This window comes from Chenopodium quinoa, unplaced genomic scaffold, assembly GCF_001683475.1.
Source record: "Chenopodium quinoa cultivar QQ74 unplaced genomic scaffold, ASM168347v1, whole genome shotgun sequence".
Lineage (NCBI taxonomy): Eukaryota > Viridiplantae > Streptophyta > Magnoliopsida > Caryophyllales > Amaranthaceae > Chenopodium > Chenopodium quinoa.
In genome coordinates, this window is record NW_018742899.1 from 2,154,277 (window position 1) to 2,176,882 (window position 22,606).

Sequence of the window (22,606 nt, forward strand, 5' to 3'; positions counted from 1 at the left end):
TGCATGTAATTTAGTGTTAATAATTTTATTTTCTCCTTGATTATAATTTTATTTTTTTAAATAATCAATCGTCTAAAATGCCCCAACCCAATAGTGTTTAATGGAAATTGAGTAAAAGATGAGCTAATTTTCGAGGGATACCATAACCTCCCCCTTGCTTATTAAATACAGATTAATCTACATTAAACAATTTAGAGTAACTTTTACCTATTTTATAAAATACTTTTAATTTTATTTGTGGACGACTTTAAAATTAATAATAATAATAATAATAATAATAATAATAATAATAATGTTCTTGAATGGCTATTAGGGCGCTTAGGGCAGGAGACGTCAACGACTTCCACGTCAAATTCAGGCAGCTTTCCAACGGCTTCAGGTGCATTTAGGTTAGGGGCTGGGTTCTTGGTTGGTGTGCAATCAAATCAGGCGAAATTTAGATCCTTTCAACGCTATTTTGGTGCAGTTTTTGGTTGAAAATCAGGTGGAATCGGGCTTCATTTGTGCAGTCTTGTAGTCGTTTTTCAGGCGGCTTTAAGGCAGCTTCTCCGGCGAAGGTTCAGTCAGGCATATTGTTGTCGGTTCTTTCCAATTTCTGGCGACATTGAGGCAGGTTTTTCAGGAGTTTTTGAGGTTGTTTTCGGGAAATTTTGAGGCAGGTATTTGGGGCTGCTTCCAGGCTATTTTGAGGCAAGTTTTTGGGGCTGTTTTCAGGCAGTTTTTCAAGCGAATTCCGATCGTTTTCTAGGCGATATTCAGGCTGCTTCTGTGTGTGTTTTAGGCTGCGTTTTTTTATGGCGGTTTATGGTGAAGTTTTGAGTGCTTTTGGATGCAGTTTTAGGTCTGTTTCTAGTGCAATTTCTAGCGTTTTTCTAGTCAGTTTACAGACGTTTTGGTTCTGGTTTAGGTCTTGTTGTGGATTGGTTTTTCTGGTCAATTTTTGGCCAGTTTGGTGGAGTTTTTGGTGTGTTTTGGGTGCATTTTGCAGGCAACATTATAGGGGTATAGGCGGCAGTTTCCAAGACGTTTTCTGGTCAATTTGGGGGCTATTTGCAGCGTAAGTTTGTTTGTTGTATTTGGTTGTTTATGTCTCGTTTCAGCTTTGTTGGTGTTTCTTGCTGCTTGGGTAGTTTTTGGTGGTGCATGTTTGTGTGTAGCTATGTCGGCTGCCGTTGTGAAGTTTCATTGTCCCTTTGTGGGTCTAAGTGGCTGTTAAGATGGGAGTGGAAATGACCTTACTAGAAGTTCTCTAATCAAGCATCTTAGTGATCGTCATTGTTGTATCGGTACGCGAGATATCACCTAACGTTCTTTTACTTCTAATTTGGTTGTTTATACTGAGGCAGATGTTACTTTTTTGCGTATGGGGATTTAATTATGTGGGGTTTGCTACAAAATGCATACGCATCGTACTAAGTGTCGTCATAGTACGAGTGAGATTGTGTCACCCTTGGATGAAGGAGATGTTATTGTTCGTTTTGTGCTTTATGGTTTCTCCAAGCCACAAGCTCCCTCTTCTCCACCTCGGCTTGGGCGCATGGGCGGTTTGGTGTAAGATCAACATTGTGGTTTTGATGTGGCTCTCCTTGATGGTTTGTTCTCTAGGGGGTTTCGCATTGTGAAGTCTATTCCTCCCAAGTGTCGTTTGGGGTTTTCTCGGGTTCTGAAAGGTGTTCTTGATAAGGTGGTCTCTAAGCCTGATGACATTTCTAATTGGATCTCTTTGTTGGTGTTACCTCTTTTCACCCTTAAAACCTTTCGCCCGCGGAGTAGTCGTGAGTCTCGATCTACAGTGAAACGTCGGCATAAGGAAGAGAGTATTTCCCATGCTATTTGTTTTTGGAGTGCACCCGGTGGTAGTTTGCAGCTTGTGATGGAAACTCTGGCAGAGGATTCTCCTACTTTGTCGGTCGCTGATGATGAGGACCTTGATTTGGAAGAGCGTAATATCAAGTAGTGTCGTAGGAAGATATGCGATGATCAGTACACCGCTGAAGTCCTGGTTTTTTCTTCCTTAGGAATTGCTCCTTATAATGAGGCCACTCTTGCGGATTTACAGTTAAATCACCCTTCTTCTCCAGCTCCATCCTTGCCTAATATAGTTGTTGATCATCTTCATCTCGTTACTACTTCTGCTGTAGTTTTGGATCGGATTAAGAGTTTCCGCATGGCACATCTTGTGGTAGGGACTGTTTACGTGCTTAACACCTTATGGATTGCTTAAGTGGTGCTGCTGTGGCTGTCTTAGATGAGTTAGTTGAATCTATTTCCGAGGTGGTTAATCTCTTTCTAGTTGGAAGATGTCCTATGGAACAAGGAGAGTATATTGTTAGTGCTCCTCTCACACCTCTTGTCAAGCCTGGTGGTGGTATTCGTCCTATAGCTGTGGTACTATTTGTCGGCGTCTGGTTTCGAAGGTCGGTGCTGTAATGGTTGGCCAGTCTTTAGGAAGTTACTTTGATGGTCTCCAATTTGGTGTTGAGGTTTCTTCGGGAGGTGAGGCGATTCTTCATGCTGTGAATCGGTTGATTGAGGATCGTGCTTCCAATGTTGGTCTTTCTATGTTGTTAGTGGATTTTCAAAATGCCTTCAATCTAGTTGATCGTGTGGTCATGTTACACGAAGTTCGTCGTCGTTGTCCAGGCCTTTCGCGACGGGTTGAATTCTGCTACTCTAATCCAACTAGATTGTATTACGGAGACCACACCTTATGGTCGTCTTAGAAGGTGCAGCAGGAGGATCCCCTTGGTCCTCTACTTCTTGCTTTGGTTTTACAACCCCTGTGTGTAAAATCAGAGACACTTTTGATGTATGAATATCTTTAGGCTTTGTATTTGGATGACGACACTGTTATTAGTGACACGTTGGTGGTGGGGAAGGTTCTGCAGCTAATTATGGAGGAAGGGCCTCGTTTTGGGTTACATCTTAACGTGGAAAAAACTGAAGTTTTCTAGCCTACAGAAGATCCTCGAAGCAGTCTTGTGGGTGTTTTTCCACCTAACATTGCTCGACCCTTGCGTGGTGTTAAGTTGCTTGGTGGTCCCGCTAGTTTCGATTCCGGTTTTGGAGGTGAGCTTGTGATGCAGAGGGTGACCAAGACCATTGCGCTTATGGATAGGGTTGCTAAGCTTGATGATCCTCAGTGCGAGCTGTTGTTGCTTAGGGTTTGTACCAGAGTTTCTAAACTCTACTTTGCGTTGCGTACTTGTCCCCCTAGTACTTTTGAGAGGGCTTAGCGCACATTCGACGAGGCTCTTTGATATTCCTTGGAGCGTATCGTTGCTGCTTCAGGGTCTGGATTTGGCGATTGGCAATGGCGGCTTACCACCTTGCCTTTTGCGTATAGCGGGCTTGGTGTTTATTCCACTAGTGATGTTCGTAATTATGTTTTTCTTGCTTCACGGTTACAGTCTGTTGGGTTGCAAACAAAGCTTCTACGTCATGCTGACTTTGTTGGCCTTGGTCGAGCCTTTAAGAATGCTTTAAGCTTGTTCAATAGAACGGTGGAGTCTGACATTTTGAGTAATCCTAGTGAGGTCGCTGCCCCTACCTCATGAAGAAATCGGCTGATATATATTTCACATAGATTACCTATTCTGTAGAATCCACCTTCTCTTTATCTCCTCCCCAATCAGCATTTTGGAAATCGCAGCAGGGAGGTCACTCCTCTGCTTGGCTTCGGGCAGTTCTTATTTCGGGGTTGGGTCAAACGATGAACGCAAAGACTTATCGATGTGTGTTGTGCTACTGCTTGGGTGTTCCATTATTGTTCTTTGTCTCGTCGCCGTGCTCTGCTTGTTCAAGGGTTTTTACTGGGGATTTTCTCGGTGATCACGCGGTATCGTGTGCTGGTATAGTGAGTATTAAATATCGACATAATGTTGTGCGGGATACTCTTGTTGATGTGCCGTTAATGGAAGATGGAGTAACGAAGACCTTTAATGGACAAAATCAATTTTAATGGGAGCTTCAATGGAGAACATGGTCACCCCTACCCTCTAGGATTAACTATGCCATTAATTTCACCCTTTTCCATAGGATTTCATTTAATTTGGTGGTGAAGCCGCCGGAGATGGTGGTGTTGGTGGAAGGAGAAGTCAGCTTCAATGGAGGATGAAGGATGAAGCTTGAACCAAGTTAACGTCCATTAGCTAAATCAATTGAAGAAGAAGACAACTGGTAGAGTGGCAGGCACTCAACTTAAAAAATACATTATTTTAATCAATTCACACAATTTTCAACACAAGATAAACACCCATAAATTTCAGGAATGCCCTAATTTCTCATAGTAAGAAACAAAAATTGTTTCTCACATAGACGTTTTTGTAAATAAACCAACAACTTTGTTCAATTTTATTCAATTGTTGAGCCCACAATAATGAAAAAGTTATTGATTTATTCACGAAAATGCCTTTATGAAAACAAATTTCGTTTCTCAATATGAGAAATAGGGAATTTCCTATAAATTTGGGGCTCCTCTATAAATTTCAACGCCTAATTTCAGCTAGTATTTCATTCAGTAAATAAGAAAACTTCAATTTCTCTGTTTTTTTTTTTTTTGTTCTTCTTTCTTGTTTTCGTTTGTCAGTAATTGATTAGTTCTTGCAGAAATACAGACCCAAACACATATGGAAAAAGTAGTCAGTCTTTGTTTACAATTCTCGCGAAAACTGATTTTTCATCCTTTGTTCCTCCCGTTGATGCTCTTTGTAATTTTGTTCTACAAGAGTCTTTCTTCGAAACCCGGTGAATTTGGAAAAAACCTGCCACCTTCGCCACCAAAGCTGCCAATCCTAGGGAACCTCCACCAGCTCGGTCATTTACCTCATCGTTCTCTTCAATCATTGTCTCGACGATATGGCAAGGTTATGCTGCTCTACTTCGGCAGCAAACCAGCTCTTGTCGTATCTTCTGCAGATGCAGCTGAAGAAATCCTGAAGACTAATGACTTGATCTTCTATAACAGGCCTAAGCTGCGAAGTGCCATTAGAATCTTTAACGACGGGATGGATGTGGGCTTTTCTCATTCTGGAGAATATTGGCGACGAATGAGGGGTGTATGCGTTATGGAGCTGTTAAATAACAAGAAAGTTCGATCATTCCGAACCATAAGAGAAGCAGCGATTGCTGAAATGGTTGAAAAGTTTAACAGATCAGGTTGTTCAGCAGTGAATTTTGCTGAAATTGTTCTGTCATATACGTATGATGTGATATACAGAGCATCCTTTGGAAGAAAACATAGCCAAAATCACGAGGAAGGCATCAATTTTAAGGATGGCCTGGATGAAGCCATGAAGTTGCTTGGGACAGTATTTTTGGGAGATTTTGTACCTTGCCTTAGGTGGATCGATCGAGTTAAAGGTTTGGAAAGTCGATTGGAAAAAGTCGTAAAAGTTTTGGATGTATTTCTTGACAAGGTTATAAAAGAACATCTAAGTCATTTAAGCACTAAGAAAAATGTTGTTGTTGAGTCGGACAGTGAGGGAAACGACGATGGCTTTGTTGATATTTTGCTTGGAGTTCATATGAACAATAAACATGATATGTCACTTGACAGCATCAAAGCCCTTATACTGGTATGTATTGTTAAGCGCGATTATTTTACTATATTATAAAACATTTTAGAAATTTTGAGGGACTAAGGATTTGTTGTTGTTCTCGTCTTAAACTTTTTATTGAACTTTTTATTAACTACGCAGGATATGTTTTTGGCTGGTACAGACACGACTTACACGCTCATGGATTGGGTGGTAGTCGAGCTGCTTAGAAATCCAAGTGTTATGAAACGACTACAAGACGAGGTAAGAAACATTGTTGGAGGGAAAGGGCGCAAAGTTTGTGAGGATGATCTGGAGAAAATGAGTTACCTAAAAGCTGTGATGAAGGAAGCACTTAGGCTACATGCTCCGGGTCCATTGTTAGTCTTTCATGAGTCAACTCAGGACGCCAAAATAAATGGTTTCGACATAGCTGCTGGTACCCTGGCGATCGTCAACGCGTGGGCAATCCAAAGAGACTCGATGTATTGGGAAGAACCAGAGAAATTTCTTCCTGAAAGATTTCTGAACAGCAGTTCATCAGATGATTTCAGAGGACAAGATTTCAAATATATTCCATTTGGTGCAGGCAGGAGAGGTTGTCCAGGGAAATCGTTTGGCATGGTTTCTGCTGAACTTGTGATCGCGACTGTCATCAACGAGTTTGATTTGAAACTTCCCGGAGGAATTCAGGGTGATGAGTTAGATATGACTGAATTTGCAGGCCTTACAGTTCGCAGGCGAGATCCTCTTATGGTCATTGCAAATCCTCTTCAAATTTCGTCCTAAGATAGATGTTCTTGCTTAAAAGTGTGCTGAACCATATATGGGTTTCAAGATCATTTCCGAATCCAATGAATAAATTAAGTCATGTTTTTCCTTAGTATTTCCACCGCAAAGTGATTAAGAATTGTTAGTAATTTGTAACCTTTTCTTCTCTTTCGATATCTAATAATGAAATTTGGTTTTTAAATACATGCAGTTTATCATTATATCAACTTACAATGCAATCGGTTTTAACATTCATTTTACAAAAAATTTAAACTAAATAACTTGACGAGTCACGATAAATCATTTTTTACATTCATTTACTAATCAGAATTGCGTTAAATTGTACTTTCTCCGTTTATTTTATTCTACCCAATTTTTATTTTTGATCATTCTTTCTTTTTGTTCTACTAACTTTGTTTTATTCTTATTTTTGGTACTTCCTCCATGTTTTAATAAGTGTTACACTTATTAAATCCGGTCGTATTTTAATAAATGTTATACTTCCATTTTTGGCAAAAAACTACATTTAAATATTATATATCTCTCCTCTCATGGTCCTAATCTAAACCCACTACTACTTGTTTTATTATATCTTTCCTCTCACATCCATTACTTTTTAATAAACTATTAACCCCACTATCTTTCTTTTATAATTTTTTAATACTCTAACTACTCCACTTACTTCTTATTTAAATGGAGTCAATTAAATTGCCTAAAACTATATGCCGATTATAATACTTATTAAAACACAGAGGGAGTATATCAATCCAAGGAATATAATAGAGGTTGTTTGAAGTAGTGTACTTGCACACATATGCTGTTTGGAGCATTTGGTTCGTATGTTTTAGGAATGAGTAAAACTCATATATACATGATATTTGTTTAAGAAAAATTCAAATTCTAAACACATACCTCAAATCTACCAGGGTTTATAAAGTCACGGAGAAGTGTGGATATAACTACTCGTACCACACCTTTTGGTATCAATATAAGCTGCATGTAAAGAATAATCTAGTTTCAACTCTGTTTCGGTAAAAACAATAAGACCTTCAGCAGGTCATTTGGATTAGTGGAAATGAAGCCCAATTCGAGTGATGACTGAATTGAGGATTTCCTGCACAGCTGAACAAACGTAAACTGACATTGGGAGTTGTGCCGAGGAAGGCCCCTCCGATGTCGAAGTCAGTACGAGTGTAAGAAGAGGAGAGAATAGCTATGCAAGAGTGTTTGTTGCTTGAGGCAATATGTGTAAATGAATGTAAATATGCATGATCATGAGCTTTTATACCTTGCTCCAATTGAATGGAGTGGGCTTGAGGAGTCAAATGGGATGCCATTTGACTGGGCTTCGTTTGACTTGACTTTGCACTTGGGCTGGAGAGTTGAACCTTGTCTATTGGGCTTTGTTTATTTTTATTTGTGGACTAGGCCCAAATACAAGTTATTAGGACCCCAAACAAACTCTATACTACCCTACTTTTATTCTGAATCCAAACACATACCATTTATAATGTAAGCACCTATATTGCTTGGCTATATACCATTACTTCCCTTAAATGTAAATTCAATTATTGGATGTTTAATTACTCAACCAAAATAATAAAATATATGGAAGATATTTATGTGTCTAAAACTCTAAATTAATAATTCAATGAAAGATGTGTTTTACAAATAAGAATTGCAGTTAGTGGATGATGACGCCATCGCCCATCGGTATTCTGTAACTTTTTATGCTACAAATCTTGGAAAAATATTAAGTACTGTAGTATTTGAATTATGGGTAAGGTTTGTATGTACTCGCAACCTTTACCTTTCAATATTCAAATACAACGCACTCATCAATAACAATTACATTGTTGCAATAAATTTACGGAAAATGGTATACAAAGTCTTTAGGGCTACATAGAAGAAGTTATGTATGGAAAAAAAAAAACAATTTAAAATATAACATTAATTACACTGATTTACGCGTGATTTATCCATGTATTCCTAAATTAATATCAAATTATAAAAGATCTCAAATAATTATTCATAGTCTTGAGGGCTACATAGAGCATCACCCTTAATCCAAAGACGGAAAAACACTTAGCACTTTATTAACATAAAAGGCATTTTACTTAAGCTACTTGAGTACTTGGGAATATAAGTATAGATCATTTTAGTGGTTCACAAAACCACACCAATACACCATACCATAAACTTACCTTGCAAAAGAGCTAAATCTCGGAGGAAACATGTTACGTTTAGTCCATGTAAATTGCTTCTCTTTTTTGACATCTTCTAAAATACTAGTTAGACCACGAGCAAAAAACAACCTAATTTTGCCCATATACAACTCAAATCGCGTTAAAAATTTGAGAAACAGAAACAACTTCTTTGCACCAATAAATTATGCACATAGTCGTGAAGTTTTGAATCAATCACCATAGGAAATCAATGAGAATTCTACGGCGAAGCTCCAACAAGGAGAGTTTATCATTCCTAAACACGTCGCCATAAGCTTGGATGGATGCAGAAGATGGCATAAAGCCCGCGGTCTAGACCTTGATTATAAGTCTTTCTTTCAGGCTAACTTAGGGTTTGTTGAGTATTGTTTCAAATGGAAAGTTGGCACCGCCACAAGTTACATCTATAGACTTAGAAATTTTAAGCTGCGATCTAAGGTACCTCGTTTCTTATCTTATTTTATATTTTCTTTTTCAAGTTGTACACTAAGAATATCATAGCTATCTTAAAAATAAAATAAATTAATTGATTAATTCAATAAAATAAAAGTTTGGCCCCGAGGCCCCCAACGCAATGTAATTTGCTATTTTGCCTATTTATATATATCAAAGTTAAAGAGAGGATTTATAATTTAATACTTTGTAAAGAAATTCTCTTTTGGTCCAGTTGTCTTACCAAAAAGACCTCATATTTCTTTAATAACTCTTGTGCAACCGCAAAATGTATATAATGAAACCCAAATATTTTTAAATGACATACTCTTTAATAAGAAATTAGGTTTAATTTTTTCGTAAAAAAAAATTATGGAATTAGGTTTAATTTATAAGCAATCCAAGTGGGATCATTAATATTGCAATTTTGAATATAAATGTTTTAGTTATCCATAACTATAAATGCGTGCGTTCCTCCATTTAAAGTCGATCATTGAAGACCTTGTTTCCATTTTATTACTCCATTAGCTTAGATAATGTGCATGCACACTTGTAAGATTTTGGAAAATGTATTCAAAAGACTACTTAAATGGTCTCTTTTGTTCAGAAGGACTTATTAAAGAAAAGGTTGTTTAAAAGAACCAAATAATACAGTTTGGGTTGGTGAGGGGGACCAAGGCTATTTTTCAGACAAGTCAACGCCGGAGTCCGACGTTAACCATCACATGCCAGGCACGTGACTCATTAAGCTGACCCTTTTTTTTTCTCTGTTTTTTTTCCCTCTTTTAGTACTCAATAACTAAATTGAGTTCTGTTTATGTACCACTGCACCGTGTTTTCCACTACCATATGTATTTGATATTGTGAGGCTGTAATTTACATCCCCACCCCTCGAGGATTTCTATTTAATTTGGCATTGTGATTGTGGTTCATTTTTAATAGTACTCTGTATTATAGATTTACAGTGTGTTTGGGTAATGTTAAGGAAAGGAAAAGAAAGGGAGAGAAGTGAAGGGGAGGTGAAGGGGAGGGAAGGGAAAGGAAGGGGAAAGAAGAAGGATGAGTTTTCCTTTCAAATCTCTCAATTGTTGGAGGGAACATTTACTATAATTTAGTCCCTTTATTTCTCTCGCCTCCAATTCCCTTCATCCTTAATTTTTTATCCAATTGAAAGAAACTTCCTCCCTCCATTTCCCTTCCCTTCCTTTTTCTCCATTTCCTACAATCCAAACACTCTTATAGTCGTTAAAATCAACACAATTCAAAAACAAAAAATCTAAGACTCGAACCCGATCTTGTAACCGATCTATTATCAATTAGGTTATATATATCGTTACATTTACATAGTGAAACTTGATGTTTGGTTCAAAAACTTTTTCTTAATTCAACCCTTCATTTAATTTAGTCATTATAATCTACTTATACATGTCAACGTTGCTAAATATGTTGTCAATTGGTCATAATTTCAAACATATATTATCTAGATGTCACATATATCAACCATTAGCATTAAGTACGTCAATACTAAGATTTAAATAGGAATATACGTAGTGATCAGCTAGAGTAGGTAAATATTTTTATGAACAAGAATAATTGCTGTGGGAGGAGGTTAATATTTTATATTAGAAAATACAAATTTATAATCTTGATAAACAATTAATTTTTATCAAGGGGTATTTATATAATTGACAACTAACTAGTGTTAATTGTTGTTAGTTGCTTTCCCCCTCTCCCTTGATTTTCTCTCTCCTCCTTCAACCTTCAATTTCAATGGCAGAAAATGTGCATTTCACTATGACATCGAGCTAGACGAAATCAATGGAGGAACGAAAGCTTACTATCTTTAGCGTTTACCATACCCTTTATTTATTACTTCGATATTCAGGTTTTCGTTTAATATGGAAGCTTCGTCGTCAAAAATGGTGGTACTAAGCCAAAATCAATGGAGGAATGAAACTCACCTACCCTTTAGGGTTAACCATTCCCTTTATTTCTCTCTTCGTTATTTGGGTTTTCATTGAATTTCGGTGGTGAAGCCGCCAAAAATAGTGGTGCTCGCTAAGTCGAACGACTTGAAAAGAAAAATGAAAGTGGGTGTGGATTGGAGGAAGAAGATAGAGATGGTAGGAGGAAGAAAAAAGAACAAGAGGAAGAAGAAGGTGAATAGGAAGAAAGTGGGAGGAGAAGGTGATGAACAGTAGTTAACACCGTTAACTACAAAATTTTGTCAACATTATTACAATGGCTTATAAATGGTAAATTTATATTTTTTTTAATCAAAAAGCACAAAGTTCAATGTAATTTATTTACAAAAATGCTATTTAATAAACAAAATTTATTTATCAGGGTGATAAACTTGGTCTTGCTCTTTTATTAAATGATAATAGTTGCATTTTCAATACGCATGTATAAGGAAAATGGATTAATAAAAAATTTAATCTAGAAAATAATTAAAACATAAAAGGGAAAAATGACACACTTAACCATTTTTCAGAAATGAAGAGAGTAATACTTATCGAAACCTCCTTATTGATTTTATATGAACCCTTTAATTGTCCTTTAGAAACAGAGAGAGTATATGATTAGCCCTATATTTATATTGAATTTCAAACCTAAACATAATAAGTACTTGTACATATGAATTTAAAATTCATTAGAAGCATATAGTAAAATAATAAAAAAGGAGTTATAACTTATAAATCATCTTTATAGGGTATTGTGTACGCGATAAAATTTACTCCATCATGTAATAAAATTTACTAATATCATGTGAGCCGTCTAACAATCATCTGACAGCTCGCTACATAAACATATGTTCTATATCATGCAATCTTTTATATGGAAACTATCTAAGTAACTTAGCCAACAAGTTTACCAATGCATGGCAATTAGAGGTGTTAATTCAGGTAAATGGTTTGATTTCAGGTTGGGTTTATTGGTTTCGGGTTATAATAGGTCGGTTTTGAAAATTATCGGGTCAGTACGGTTTGGTATTTTTTTATATTACGGTTTCTATTCAGGTCAGGTTCTAATCGGGTCGGGTTGTAATCGGTTCGGGTCATAATTAGTAGGGGCTGAACTGGGTCGGTTTAAAAATGGGTTCAGCCTGTTTAAAACGGATTTTTGTTTAGAACAATTTGGGTCCTAATCGGGTCAAGTTGCAATCAATTCGGGTTATAATTAGCTTGGGTTAAAGTGGATCGGTTTGAAAACAGGTTACGGTTCAAAACAGATCGGGTGAAATTGGGTCGGGTCATTATCGATTCAGATCACAATTAATTTGGATTGAACTGAGTCTGTTTGAAAACGGGTTTACCTAGTTTGAAGTGGGTTTCAAATCAGATCATAACGGATTAAAATCGAATCAAATCATTATTGAGTCGGGTTAATTAGATAATGGGTAGGAATATGTCAGATTATAATAGAGTTAAGTCTTAAATAATTAGTTGGGTTTATCGAGCAGTAGGTTTAAATGGATCAGATCATAAACTTATTGGGTTATGGGTTGTAAATGGTTCATTCATAACAAATTACGGGTTGTAAACGGTTCGGTCTCAACGGGTTATGAGTTTTAAACGGTTCGGTCACAACGGGTTACGGGATGAAAACGGTCCGGTTACAACGGGTTATGGGTTGGAACAGTTCAGGTTTATCGGATTTTTGCCAGGTTTAAACGGTTTCGGTTTAAAATGGATCGGTTTACTATCGGGTTTGGAAGTAATTGGTTCGGGTTGTTTTCGGTTTCGAGTTGTAATGGTTTAGCTTGATAACGGGTCAAGTCATTAATGGTTTGCACAAATTCGGTTCAGTTCAGTTTTGGGTTGTAAAAAATTGGGTTGAGTCGGTTTTCGGTTTTCAATAAGCGGGTTTTTAACAATTTGATTTTTTTTTCTGATCGGTTCGAAAAAGTCGAGTTTAACGATTCGGGTTAGAAATTGACCCTCTAAAGACAATGCAATTATCTATGCTTTGATGCATCATAATTTGAAATATGTTATTACAGCAACATACATACCAGTTTTAGACTATATAATACAGTGTTTTTAACATTGATAAATTATTTAAATGGCAATTTCAGATTCCATAAACACAAAAAGTCAAGAAAAATTAGAAGATGAAATCAAAGAGCTCCAACTCTCCCTCCAAAAAAATACATGGTATGCTTGCCCAATGTACCATTATCAGGGTTTATGGGGCTTTTTTTTTTTTTTTTTTTTTTTTTTTTTTTTTTTTTTTTTTACGAACACTCACAAATTTGTTAAACCTCACAAGCCTAAGAATCAAATGGCTCTTGATACTATGTTGGAATTAGAATGCAATGCAAAGACAGAAGGAAAACGTTGAAATAAATCTACTGCATTCTCATTCAAATACTCTAATAAGAAGTCATGTCTTTTATAGGCTACAAAATTAACTAACAAAGTAAATAAAAAGCAGAGCATGCAAATCCTAATTACGTGGGATTGTTGTTGATAGTGCCCATAATTCTAGCACACTACTATCACTACTAAACTAACTAGTTTGACTAAGTAAATAACAATATTAATTACTAAATAACAACTAACTTAAATTTGAAGCACTAACTTTAACAAGGTATACATGTTTAAGTTATTCAGTAGTCACACTTGATTACATTATTTACATACGTGTTTGCTATGAAATTATTGCAAGAATGAAATAAAAGTCTCCTATGAAATTATTGCAGGAAAGAGATAAAAGTCTCCATGATTGGAGAAAGACTGCTACTCCCCAAATCTTTTCAAGACATTATAAAACAAGTGGAAGATGTAACAAGAGCAAAGCACACAAAGAAGTTGGACTCGATGTTAGCAGTATGTTACTCAGGGACTAGAGATATAGTGCAAGCCACTAGGAAAAAAAAATTTGTGAAAAGGTCAAGGCTGGGGTGATTGAACCCAAAGCTGTCGATGAGGTCTTGTTTGATCAAGAGCTATGGACTCGTGGCGCGCCTCACCCTGATCTGCTCATCGGAACCAGAGGTCGCCTTCGTGTTAGTGATTATATGATGTGACAGCTAGCCCAAATCTAGCTATACTTCTCCCAAGTTTCCGCACTTGAATTTGGAGAAGCTGAGTTCCTCCAAGCCTTGCGCTCCTTTCAGCAAAGGGAAAGCACGTTTGGAAAGTGATCATATGTTCTAATTTGCACACAATATTATTAAACTGAAAAAGTACATCAAGAAGTAAAGTCTCGAGGAATAGTACTCAATAACTAAAATTGACTTTTGTTTAAGTACCACCGTGTATGGCTTTCTACTTGGTATTGTGAAGCTGTGGTTTACATCCCGCACACCTCATGGCTTTCCATTTAATTTGGCATTGCGATTTTGGTTCATTTTTATTAGTATTTCGTTGTTGCTAAGAACTGACACAATTCAAAAACGTAAACATCTTCACTTAGTCATTATAATCTACCTATATATGCCAAGGTTGTTGTTAAATTAGTTTGTCAATTGGTCAGAATTTTAAATTTATCTATATGTCACATATATCAACTATTAGCGTTAAGTACGTCAACATTAAAATTTAAATAGGAATATTTACGTTGGGATCAGAGTAGGTAAATATCTTTATGAACAGGATTAATTAATGTGGGAGAAGGTAAATATTTTAGCAAATGAGAATAGTTGTATTGTCCGTACGTATTTATAAGCAAAATGGGTAAAAAAAAAATTAAATCTTGAAAATAATTAAAACTTAACCAACAAAGGTGAACACTTAACCGGATTCAAGAACTAGAGGGAGGAATACTTATCGAAACTTCATCGTTGATTTTATGTAAACCCTTTGATAAATGCAAAACAACCAAACTTGTCCAATTTACCCTCACCTCGACTCTTTGGTACCCACATCCCGTATTACTCATTGCCTGATTCAATAACGACTTCAAAATGCCGTATTATTAATGTTTGTCGAAATCCTTTAGACACCTTTATTTCACATTGGCATTTTAATCAACAGTTTGAGGCATGTAAGGGTGTTAAACCCGATATGGAAATGATGGAAAAATATGTAGAAATGTTTTGCTCGGGTGTTTCCCCATGGGGACCCTATGAAGATCATGTGTTGAGCTACTGGAAGGAGAGCAAAAAAAACCCAGAAAAGGTATTGTTCATGGAATATTAAGGGCTAAAGAAAGATCCAAGAGATCTTTTGAAAAGGTTGGCCGACTTTGTGGGTTGCCCTTTTTCGGAGGAGGAAGTGAAAGGAAATGTTATAGATGAGATAATAGAGCTTTGTAGCATTAAAAGTTTGAAAGAGATGGAGGTCAACAAGAGTGGCAAGATTGAACCTAGCATTGAGAATAAGGCTTTCTTTAGGAAAGGGGAGGTCGGTGATTGGACTAATTACTTGACTCCTACAATGGTGAAACAGTTTGAGGAAATGCTAGAAAGACTTAAGATGGCTGGTTTTTCTTTTGCATACTATCAAATGAATCCATAATTCAAGATCAAAAATAAGTTCAGATCAGATCAGCCAAAATAAAGTAAACTAAACAAGGTCTAAGTGATCTTGTTAGCTTGTTTAATAAGGAATAAGGATGACTATGTTTTCAATTATATTGAACTTTGACCTTGTATGTTTACTTTCTTTAATTAGTTTTTCTGGTTTTGTTGTTGAAGTATTACGTACTCTTGTTCTGTATTTTTACTTTAAATTTATCGAATAAAATGTGAGTGTGTTTATGTTTTCCTAATATTGCTTTCAATATTTTTCAATAAAAAAGTTACAGGATTTTTTGTCGAAAACTACCTATTAAAAGCCAATTTTTGTAAGAAACTACCTTATAAAAAAATGTTGTAAGAAACTATGGATAAATGTTATAATAAATTACCTATTAAAATAAAAATGTTGTAAGAGAATACCCTTCGTCGAATTGACCAATTTCTCCGGTGTTGACTACCCACATGCTGGTCACGTGATGTTAAACCAATCAAATTCTCACCTTTTTTTTCCCCAAATCGATGTCCAATATCCCAGTTCCATCCATATATATATATGTATATACTATATTAGGAGTACCCCTCATTAGGAGGGCATCCTAATGATTTTTATCTAAAAAAAAAAAAAAATTCCATCCATATATCCCTCAATTTCTCCATCCTTGCTTACCTTGCATTATTTCCCCTTTCCCCTGCTTCCATTTGACAATTGCAATTTGGATTTCTTAATTTGGTCTTATTTTGCGGGCTGAAATTGCTACAATTTATGCCTTGGTTGCTGCGCTATTTTTGTTGGAGTAGCGTGCAATGGTTGGAATATAATGGTGATTGGTGTTGCTGCTGCTTGCGCCTTGGTAGGGGGAGCACGGAAGCAAGGCTCCTTGTGACATATGGGCAGCAATGTATAGTGAGGAAGAAGTGTGTGCTGGTGTTATTGTTGGCGGCGCTAGGAGGTAGAGTCGTAGTGTGGTGGTGCAGTGATGGCTGCATCAACGAATCGTGAAGGAGTGAGGGCTTGTGTTAGTTTTAGGGATACGTGAGGGTGGTTTTTGGGGTGTTTTGAGGTAGGTTTGGGTGTCGTGGTGATGGGTCAAAATGGTGCGGTGGTGGGGCGGTGGTGAGGAAGGTGTCACTGCTGGTGGGACATTAAAATTAAAAGGAAAAAATGCTTTTAAAAGGTCACGTGACCGGCATACAGAATGTCAATGCCGGAGAAATTAGTAAACGGTGGAAATTTGGTGAAGTCTTTAATAATATTTTGATTTTAATAGGTGGTTTCTTACAACATATTTTTTATAATGTAGTTTCTCATAAAATATGGCTTTTAATAGGTAATTTCTCACAATAAATCCTTTTCGTTATTGAATATTATCCCTCGAGACTTTACTTCTTGACGTCCTTTTTCAATATAATACAAGTAACATTCAATAATTGTTTCGTACACCCGGAAGAACATCACCCTATGAATAAAAGAACATTACCTATAAATAGAAGAACATTACTTATAAATAAAAGAACATTGCCTATAAATAAAACAATATTACTTATAAATAAATAAAAAATCGTTGTTATAATAATTTATTACACATTACAAACGAACATAGAGTACATAGAAAAGAACGTTACATATAAAATATAGAACATTACATACAATAAAATAACATAAATAACTTGTCAAAAAAAAAATAACATAACTTACAAAAAAAAACATTACATATAAATATAAAAGAACATTATAAAAAGGATAATTTGTAAATTACCACCCAAAAATGAGACCATTTTTTATATAACCACCCAAAACAATTTATTTATATTTTACCACTCCTTAAATTAAATAACCGCTCAAATTACCACCCATTTCAAAATTCCGGTGGGTTTTCTGTCTGTGGGCCCCACCTAACGGCTATTTTGACCCTTTTGACTGATTTCCCCCCCGATTTTTTCTCTCTCCATCTTCCTACCTTCTTCCTACCCTCTTAAATCCTTCCAAATTCCTTTTTTCCCATTCTTCTTCTTCCTTTTCCACCTCCATGAAAGCAGGCTCCATTTCCGGCCAGACCTCCGCCCACCACATGCACCTCCACCTCCAGCAGCCCTCGAACCCCTATCTCCACCACCGGAATTTTTCCGTTCCGAGGCCCACCATCGAAAATCTATTCCTTCCCCCATCCCGAAACCTACCCATTCCCCTCCCCCAACCCACAAACCACCCCCCTCTACCACTAAACTTCCGACAGCCCACCTCCTCCGACCACCCCTCCCTTTCTCTTTCCTCCTTCCTTTCTCCACCATAAATTATGGCAAACCCACCCCATCGAAACCCCACCCAACCCATCGAAACCCCACCTTCCCTGTTGAAACCCAACCAAACCCATGATAATTGAAGTAGGAACTTAATTTCAGAAATTCCCAATTATTCATGGTTCAATTGAATTGGGGGTTTTCTTAAATTAGAGTTCCTATTTTAATTGACTTGGGGGTTTTCTGAAATTAATTTGCTATGGATATGATGCTCAGTGCTCGTTTACTATCAAGCTTTTTAGGGGTTCACAAATGGCTACTAAACCGGAAAACAATAAACTAATCCCCCAATTTTCCCCAATTACAGTGCAACAAGAACCCTAATTTTTTTTTTTTAAAAAATAAGAATACTTGTTGCGAATTCAGCTGCTGTCTTTCTAGGGGATGCGTCTGCAATTAGAGGAAGTCTTTTTTCTGGGATTTTGGGAGAAATTGAAGAAGAAATTGCTATTTGATTTAAGGGAAGTGTTTTATGGGAAAAAAATCGGGGAGGAAATGAATTAGAAAGAAAAAAAATAGTTGTTACTAGCCGTTAGGTGGGGCCCACAGACGGAAAACCCACCGGAAGGATGGTAATCTGAGCGGTTATTTAATTTAAGGGGTGGTAAAATAAAAATAAAATTGTTTTGGTTGGTTATATAAAAAATGGTCTCATTTTTGGGTGGTAATTTACAAATTATCCTTATAAAAAATGCTACTACCCAAACCCATGGAAGAAGATGGTTAAAAACAATGGTAGTGCCAAAAATTCAAACAGTCAAGTAATTTCATGATAATAAAGCTTTATATAAACAACAAACATTATCACAAAATACAAAATATAGGTAAAAATAACAAACAAAGAGAGAGTTCACTATTGAAGCACAACCTAAGATTTCATATTCATGAAGTAGAACAAAGATGAACAAAGAAAGAGAAGCCATACCTCAAATGAGTAGAAAACCCTTATAAAGTGAATTAATAGTGGAGATAGCAAGTTGAACACTCAATTGCAAGTTTTAGCCAAAATAAAACCAAAATTCTCAAATCATGAAAAATCCGAAAATTTGGTTGTGAAATTCAGATTTTGAAGTGTAAAATCTAGTATAAGCACATAAAAACTATATAAATCAAGAAATAAAATGGAAGAAGAAGTTAGAGGGAGAGGAGAGAGAGTATCGAAGAGAGAGGAAATGAATGGGTGAAATGAATATTACATATAAAATAAAGAACATTACATATGAATGAGGCTTCAAAAAAAAGGAACATTACATATAAATAAAATAACATTAAATTTGTCCTAATGTTCTTTTATTTATATGTAATGTACTTCCGAGTGTATCATGCACATGATATACCCCCCTCTACCATATTATTTTCAAATAACCTTTTGTGCAAATTATAACATATGATCACTTCCAAATGTCCTTTCCCTTCGCTGAAAGGGGCGCAAGGCTTGGAGGAACTCAGCTTCTCCAAATTCCGGTGCGGAAACTTGGGAGAAGTACAGCTCGGTTTGGGCTAACTGCCACATCAAATAATCACTAACACGGAGGCGACCACCAGTTCGAATGAGCAGATCAGGGTGAGGCGCGCCACGAGTCCATAGCTCTTGATCAAACAAGGTCTCGTCAATGGCTTTGGGTTCGATCACCCCAGCCTTGACCTTTTCACAAATGTTCCTAGTAGCTTGCAATATATCTCTAGTCCCAGAATAACATATTGCTAACATTAAGTCCAGCTTATCTGTGTGCTTTGTTCTTGTTACATCTTCCACTTGTTTTATAATGTCTTGTAATGACTTGGGGAGTACCAATCTTTCTCCAATCATCGAAACTTTTATTTCTTTCCTTCAATTTCATAGCAAACATGTAAATAATGTAATGTAATGAATAACTTAAACAAATAAACCACCTTTAAATTAACCACCCCTTCCACCTTTGGCTTACATAATAGAGATAATAAAAATAATATATCTACAATATGTTGTAATTTAAGATTAGTGATCAAAAATCAACTTTTATAATCTCTACTAATGTAATTTAAAGTTAAATATATATGAAGCATATATTAAAGGTTAAAATTATGTACTAGTAAATGTGCGAGTGCTTTGAAACAAACTGTTACGTACACTCATTTAGAACCAATCAACAAACGGAAATATGTAACTTTTGTTCCACAATATAAACTATAAGATGTTTCAAAAAAAAAATATATATATATATATATATAAACCATAAGAAACATTTTACATGCACCAACTACACCTACAAAAGGATACATAAAGATAATTAGCATGATTTGCAAACTAATAAAGTAATAATTAAGATTATAGGGTGCTGCCATAAGCCCATAATGGTAAATCAATACAGTACCTTACAAAATTCTGCAGATTACTCTCTAAATATTTTTCAAGCTGCCCGAATAATAGATCGTTGGCCTCCTGCAATTCAATCGGAAGAAAATTTATTGGAATGAAGCTGGATCAAATAACAATGATCAATTATTTATGTCTCAAGGTCCTATATGAGATTAAAAAAAAATGAAAATATTAAACTAAAACAAACATTAATATTACACTGATACACATGATTAAATCAAAGGGGCATTTTTTAGTTGGATCCAAAATAAATAAATGCTCCGTAATATAATATTAATAATAATAAGAAAAAAAAAAAAAAAAAAAAAGTCCGCCTTGTAGTATAAAATTCAATTTCTTTAATCATTTATTTTGTATTTTTTTTATAGATGTGAGATTGTCAATATTTTTCACATTATATCTATTAGTAATAACTGTGATGCTTCTGTAAAATCTAATTTCTTTGGTCATACATTATGAATTGCTAATACGTAGTTTCAAATTGCATTTGAAACAGTTTCATGCAATGTTATGATCTTAATGCAATAAAACTTTATAGAAGTGGTAAAGCCTTATTTGACATGGAAAAGCATATCATTGGGTTGTTATAAATGTTTTTTAAATTTGAATTATTTTTTTTTTGAAATTAATCATGTTTTTTTCTTCTTTTTTTACAATTAATCATTTATAATAGAAGACTCAAGAAAAATACAACTATTAGGCCCCGTTCACTCCACCTTATTTTTGTTGAACTTAAATTATTTTTACTAAAATGAAATTATTTTTGCTGAACTTAAATTATTTTTGCTGAACTAAAATTATTTTTACTGAACTGAAATTATTTTTGCTGAACTGAAATTATTTTTATTGAAATGAAATTATTTTTACTGAACTGAACTTATTTTTACTGAACTTAAGTTATTTTTACTTAATATTATTTTTGTAAGGTGAAGTGAACAGGGCCTTAATTAGGGACCTTAGGGTACTTTAAAATTAAGGTCGAGTAAGGATTCTACTACAACATTATATAATAATTTAATATAGTTGACATGCATGCATTTTAAAAATCAGCATGCATTGCATGCATAAAAAACTAGTATTTTTATCAACCAGCAATGATCCATCAATCTAATAGTTAAATCAATTATGGACTATAGAGGAAAAGAAACAAAAATGAATTATTTCTTCTTCCAAATTATAATTATAAAAACATTAAACTTACAACAATCAGCTCTAAATAACATAAAGTCAGTAAAATACTTAAAGTCAAAATCACACTAACATGGAACACAATTGAACAAACAACTAATACCATTAATTAGTCAAAAAATAATAATAATAATAATTAACGCAATCATAGTAAACCAACAAAAACAACCAAATTTTAGCAACCAAACTAGCTTCACGCTGATTACCAAACAAGGCCATAATCTCAACAATACAAAGGACAAAGAGATCTAGCAGCTTAAGCTAGCTAGATAGATTAAGATGAGCAAACATTGATGAAATAATAATCAAAGAAGATGATAAAGGAACACTTACTTGGCCTCTTTGTAGGTTTTTGAAAGAATAAATAAAAGTGGTGGCTGTAGAAACACCCCATTTAAGGCAAAGGTCAGCAAAGAGGGTGTTAGCTTGAAAGAAAGGATCATAATTTAGAGGTTTTCCTTGAGCCTTAAGCCACCTCCTACTACCATCTAATATTATTGCAACATGTTTTGGAATAAGCTCTTTTTTAAGATCAACCTCTAAGTATTTTTCATCATTATTGTAGATGTGTTTATTGTTGTTTCCAAGTACACCTATTTTTGAGCAATAGTTTGAGCTGTTGTTTTTGGTGAAACACAAGTAATTAAGGCTTGGCTTGTGCTTGAAAAATGTACCATAATCTACCAATGTTTGCATTTTTTTGGCCTTTATTTTTTTCTAATTTTTGGTAATGTTAACAAGAATTCAGTGACTCAGCTTTGCTTTGCTTTGCTGTTGGAATTATGTTGGGTAATTGAGTGGTGGAGTTATTGGATTGTGAAATTATTGTTGTAGGTCATACACTCATACTCCGTTTTTGTCATTTTATTTATCAAGGCAAAACTATAAATACATTCGCATCATTTTATTAAATATGGACCTTACAGTTATTATTGATTTACAATTATTATTGATGTAATTATGACAATGTCATGTTAAATGGACATTTGTGTTGAATTGTTTACGATTTTTCCACTTGATAAACGAATTTTGTTTATCAAAGTGATAAAATGGGTCTACCTCTTCTTTTAATCGATCAGTATGGTGATTGTGCTTTGTGTTCGATACTTCAATGCATGGTTTACAAAAATCATAATATAATAATTATCGTGGAAAAATATAAATCAAATTCCTAGCTATCTCTGGCTTTGTGTTATTAAATTTCTAAAAATAATAAAATAATTACATGGAAAATTAAATTTCCAAATAATTTGCAATTCTTACATTCAACCAAACGAGCCCTTAGAATGGTAGGGGTACTCCTTTTCAATACATGTGCTTATGTGTATAA

The 22,606-nt window shown here is 35.2% G+C and overlaps 3 protein-coding genes and 1 pseudogene across 3 annotated transcripts; 2 read left to right on the forward strand and 2 right to left on the reverse strand.

Moving 5' to 3' along the window:
- Positions 1-4,436: 4,436 nt before the first annotated feature.
- LOC110727125 (cytochrome P450 71A6-like) lies at positions 4,437-6,512 on the forward strand. The gene is made up of 2 exons (XM_021906665.1): positions 4,437-5,576; positions 5,700-6,512. The coding sequence occupies exons 1-2, from the start codon at positions 4,629-4,631 to the stop codon at positions 6,324-6,326; spliced, it is 1,575 nt and encodes a 524-aa protein (XP_021762357.1). The 5' UTR covers positions 4,437-4,628; the 3' UTR covers positions 6,327-6,512.
- Positions 6,513-14,778: 8,266 nt separating this feature from the next.
- Positions 14,779-15,429, forward strand: LOC110727035 (annotated as a pseudogene).
- A 3,392-nt stretch (positions 15,430-18,821) lies between these two features.
- On the reverse strand, positions 18,822-22,198 carry LOC110726995 (dehydrodolichyl diphosphate synthase 4-like). Its single transcript, XM_021906531.1, has 2 exons — positions 21,610-22,198; positions 18,822-20,151 (listed from the first exon to the last, which is right to left on the reverse strand). Exons 1-2 carry the CDS (start codon positions 21,970-21,972, stop codon positions 20,038-20,040), a joined length of 477 nt encoding a protein of 158 aa, XP_021762223.1. The 5' UTR covers positions 21,973-22,198; the 3' UTR covers positions 18,822-20,037.
- Positions 19,108-19,539, reverse strand: LOC110727036 (dehydrodolichyl diphosphate synthase 2-like). The gene has a single exon (XM_021906569.1). It carries the CDS (start codon positions 19,537-19,539, stop codon positions 19,108-19,110), a length of 432 nt encoding a protein of 143 aa, XP_021762261.1.
- Positions 22,199-22,606: the final 408 nt, after the last annotated feature.

Excerpts from the sequence above, each read along its gene's own strand:
- LOC110727125 (XM_021906665.1), top strand. The coding sequence starts at position 4,629 with ATGGAAAAAGTAGTCAGTCTTTGTTTACAATTCTCGCGAAAACTGATT. Across the intron at positions 5,577-5,699 it reads GCATCAAAGCCCTTATACTG|GATATGTTTTTGGCTGGTAC; the intron begins GTATGTATTGTT and ends TTAACTACGCAG.
- LOC110727036 (XM_021906569.1), bottom strand. The coding sequence starts at position 19,539 with ATGATTGGAGAAAGATTGGTACTCCCCAAGTCATTACAAGACATTATA.
- LOC110726995 (XM_021906531.1), bottom strand. The coding sequence starts at position 21,972 with ATGCAAACATTGGTAGATTATGGTACATTTTTCAAGCACAAGCCAAGC. Across the intron at positions 20,152-21,609 it reads AAAACCTACAAAGAGGCCAA|GAGGCCAACGATCTATTATT; the intron begins GTAAGTGTTCCT and ends ATTGAATTGCAG.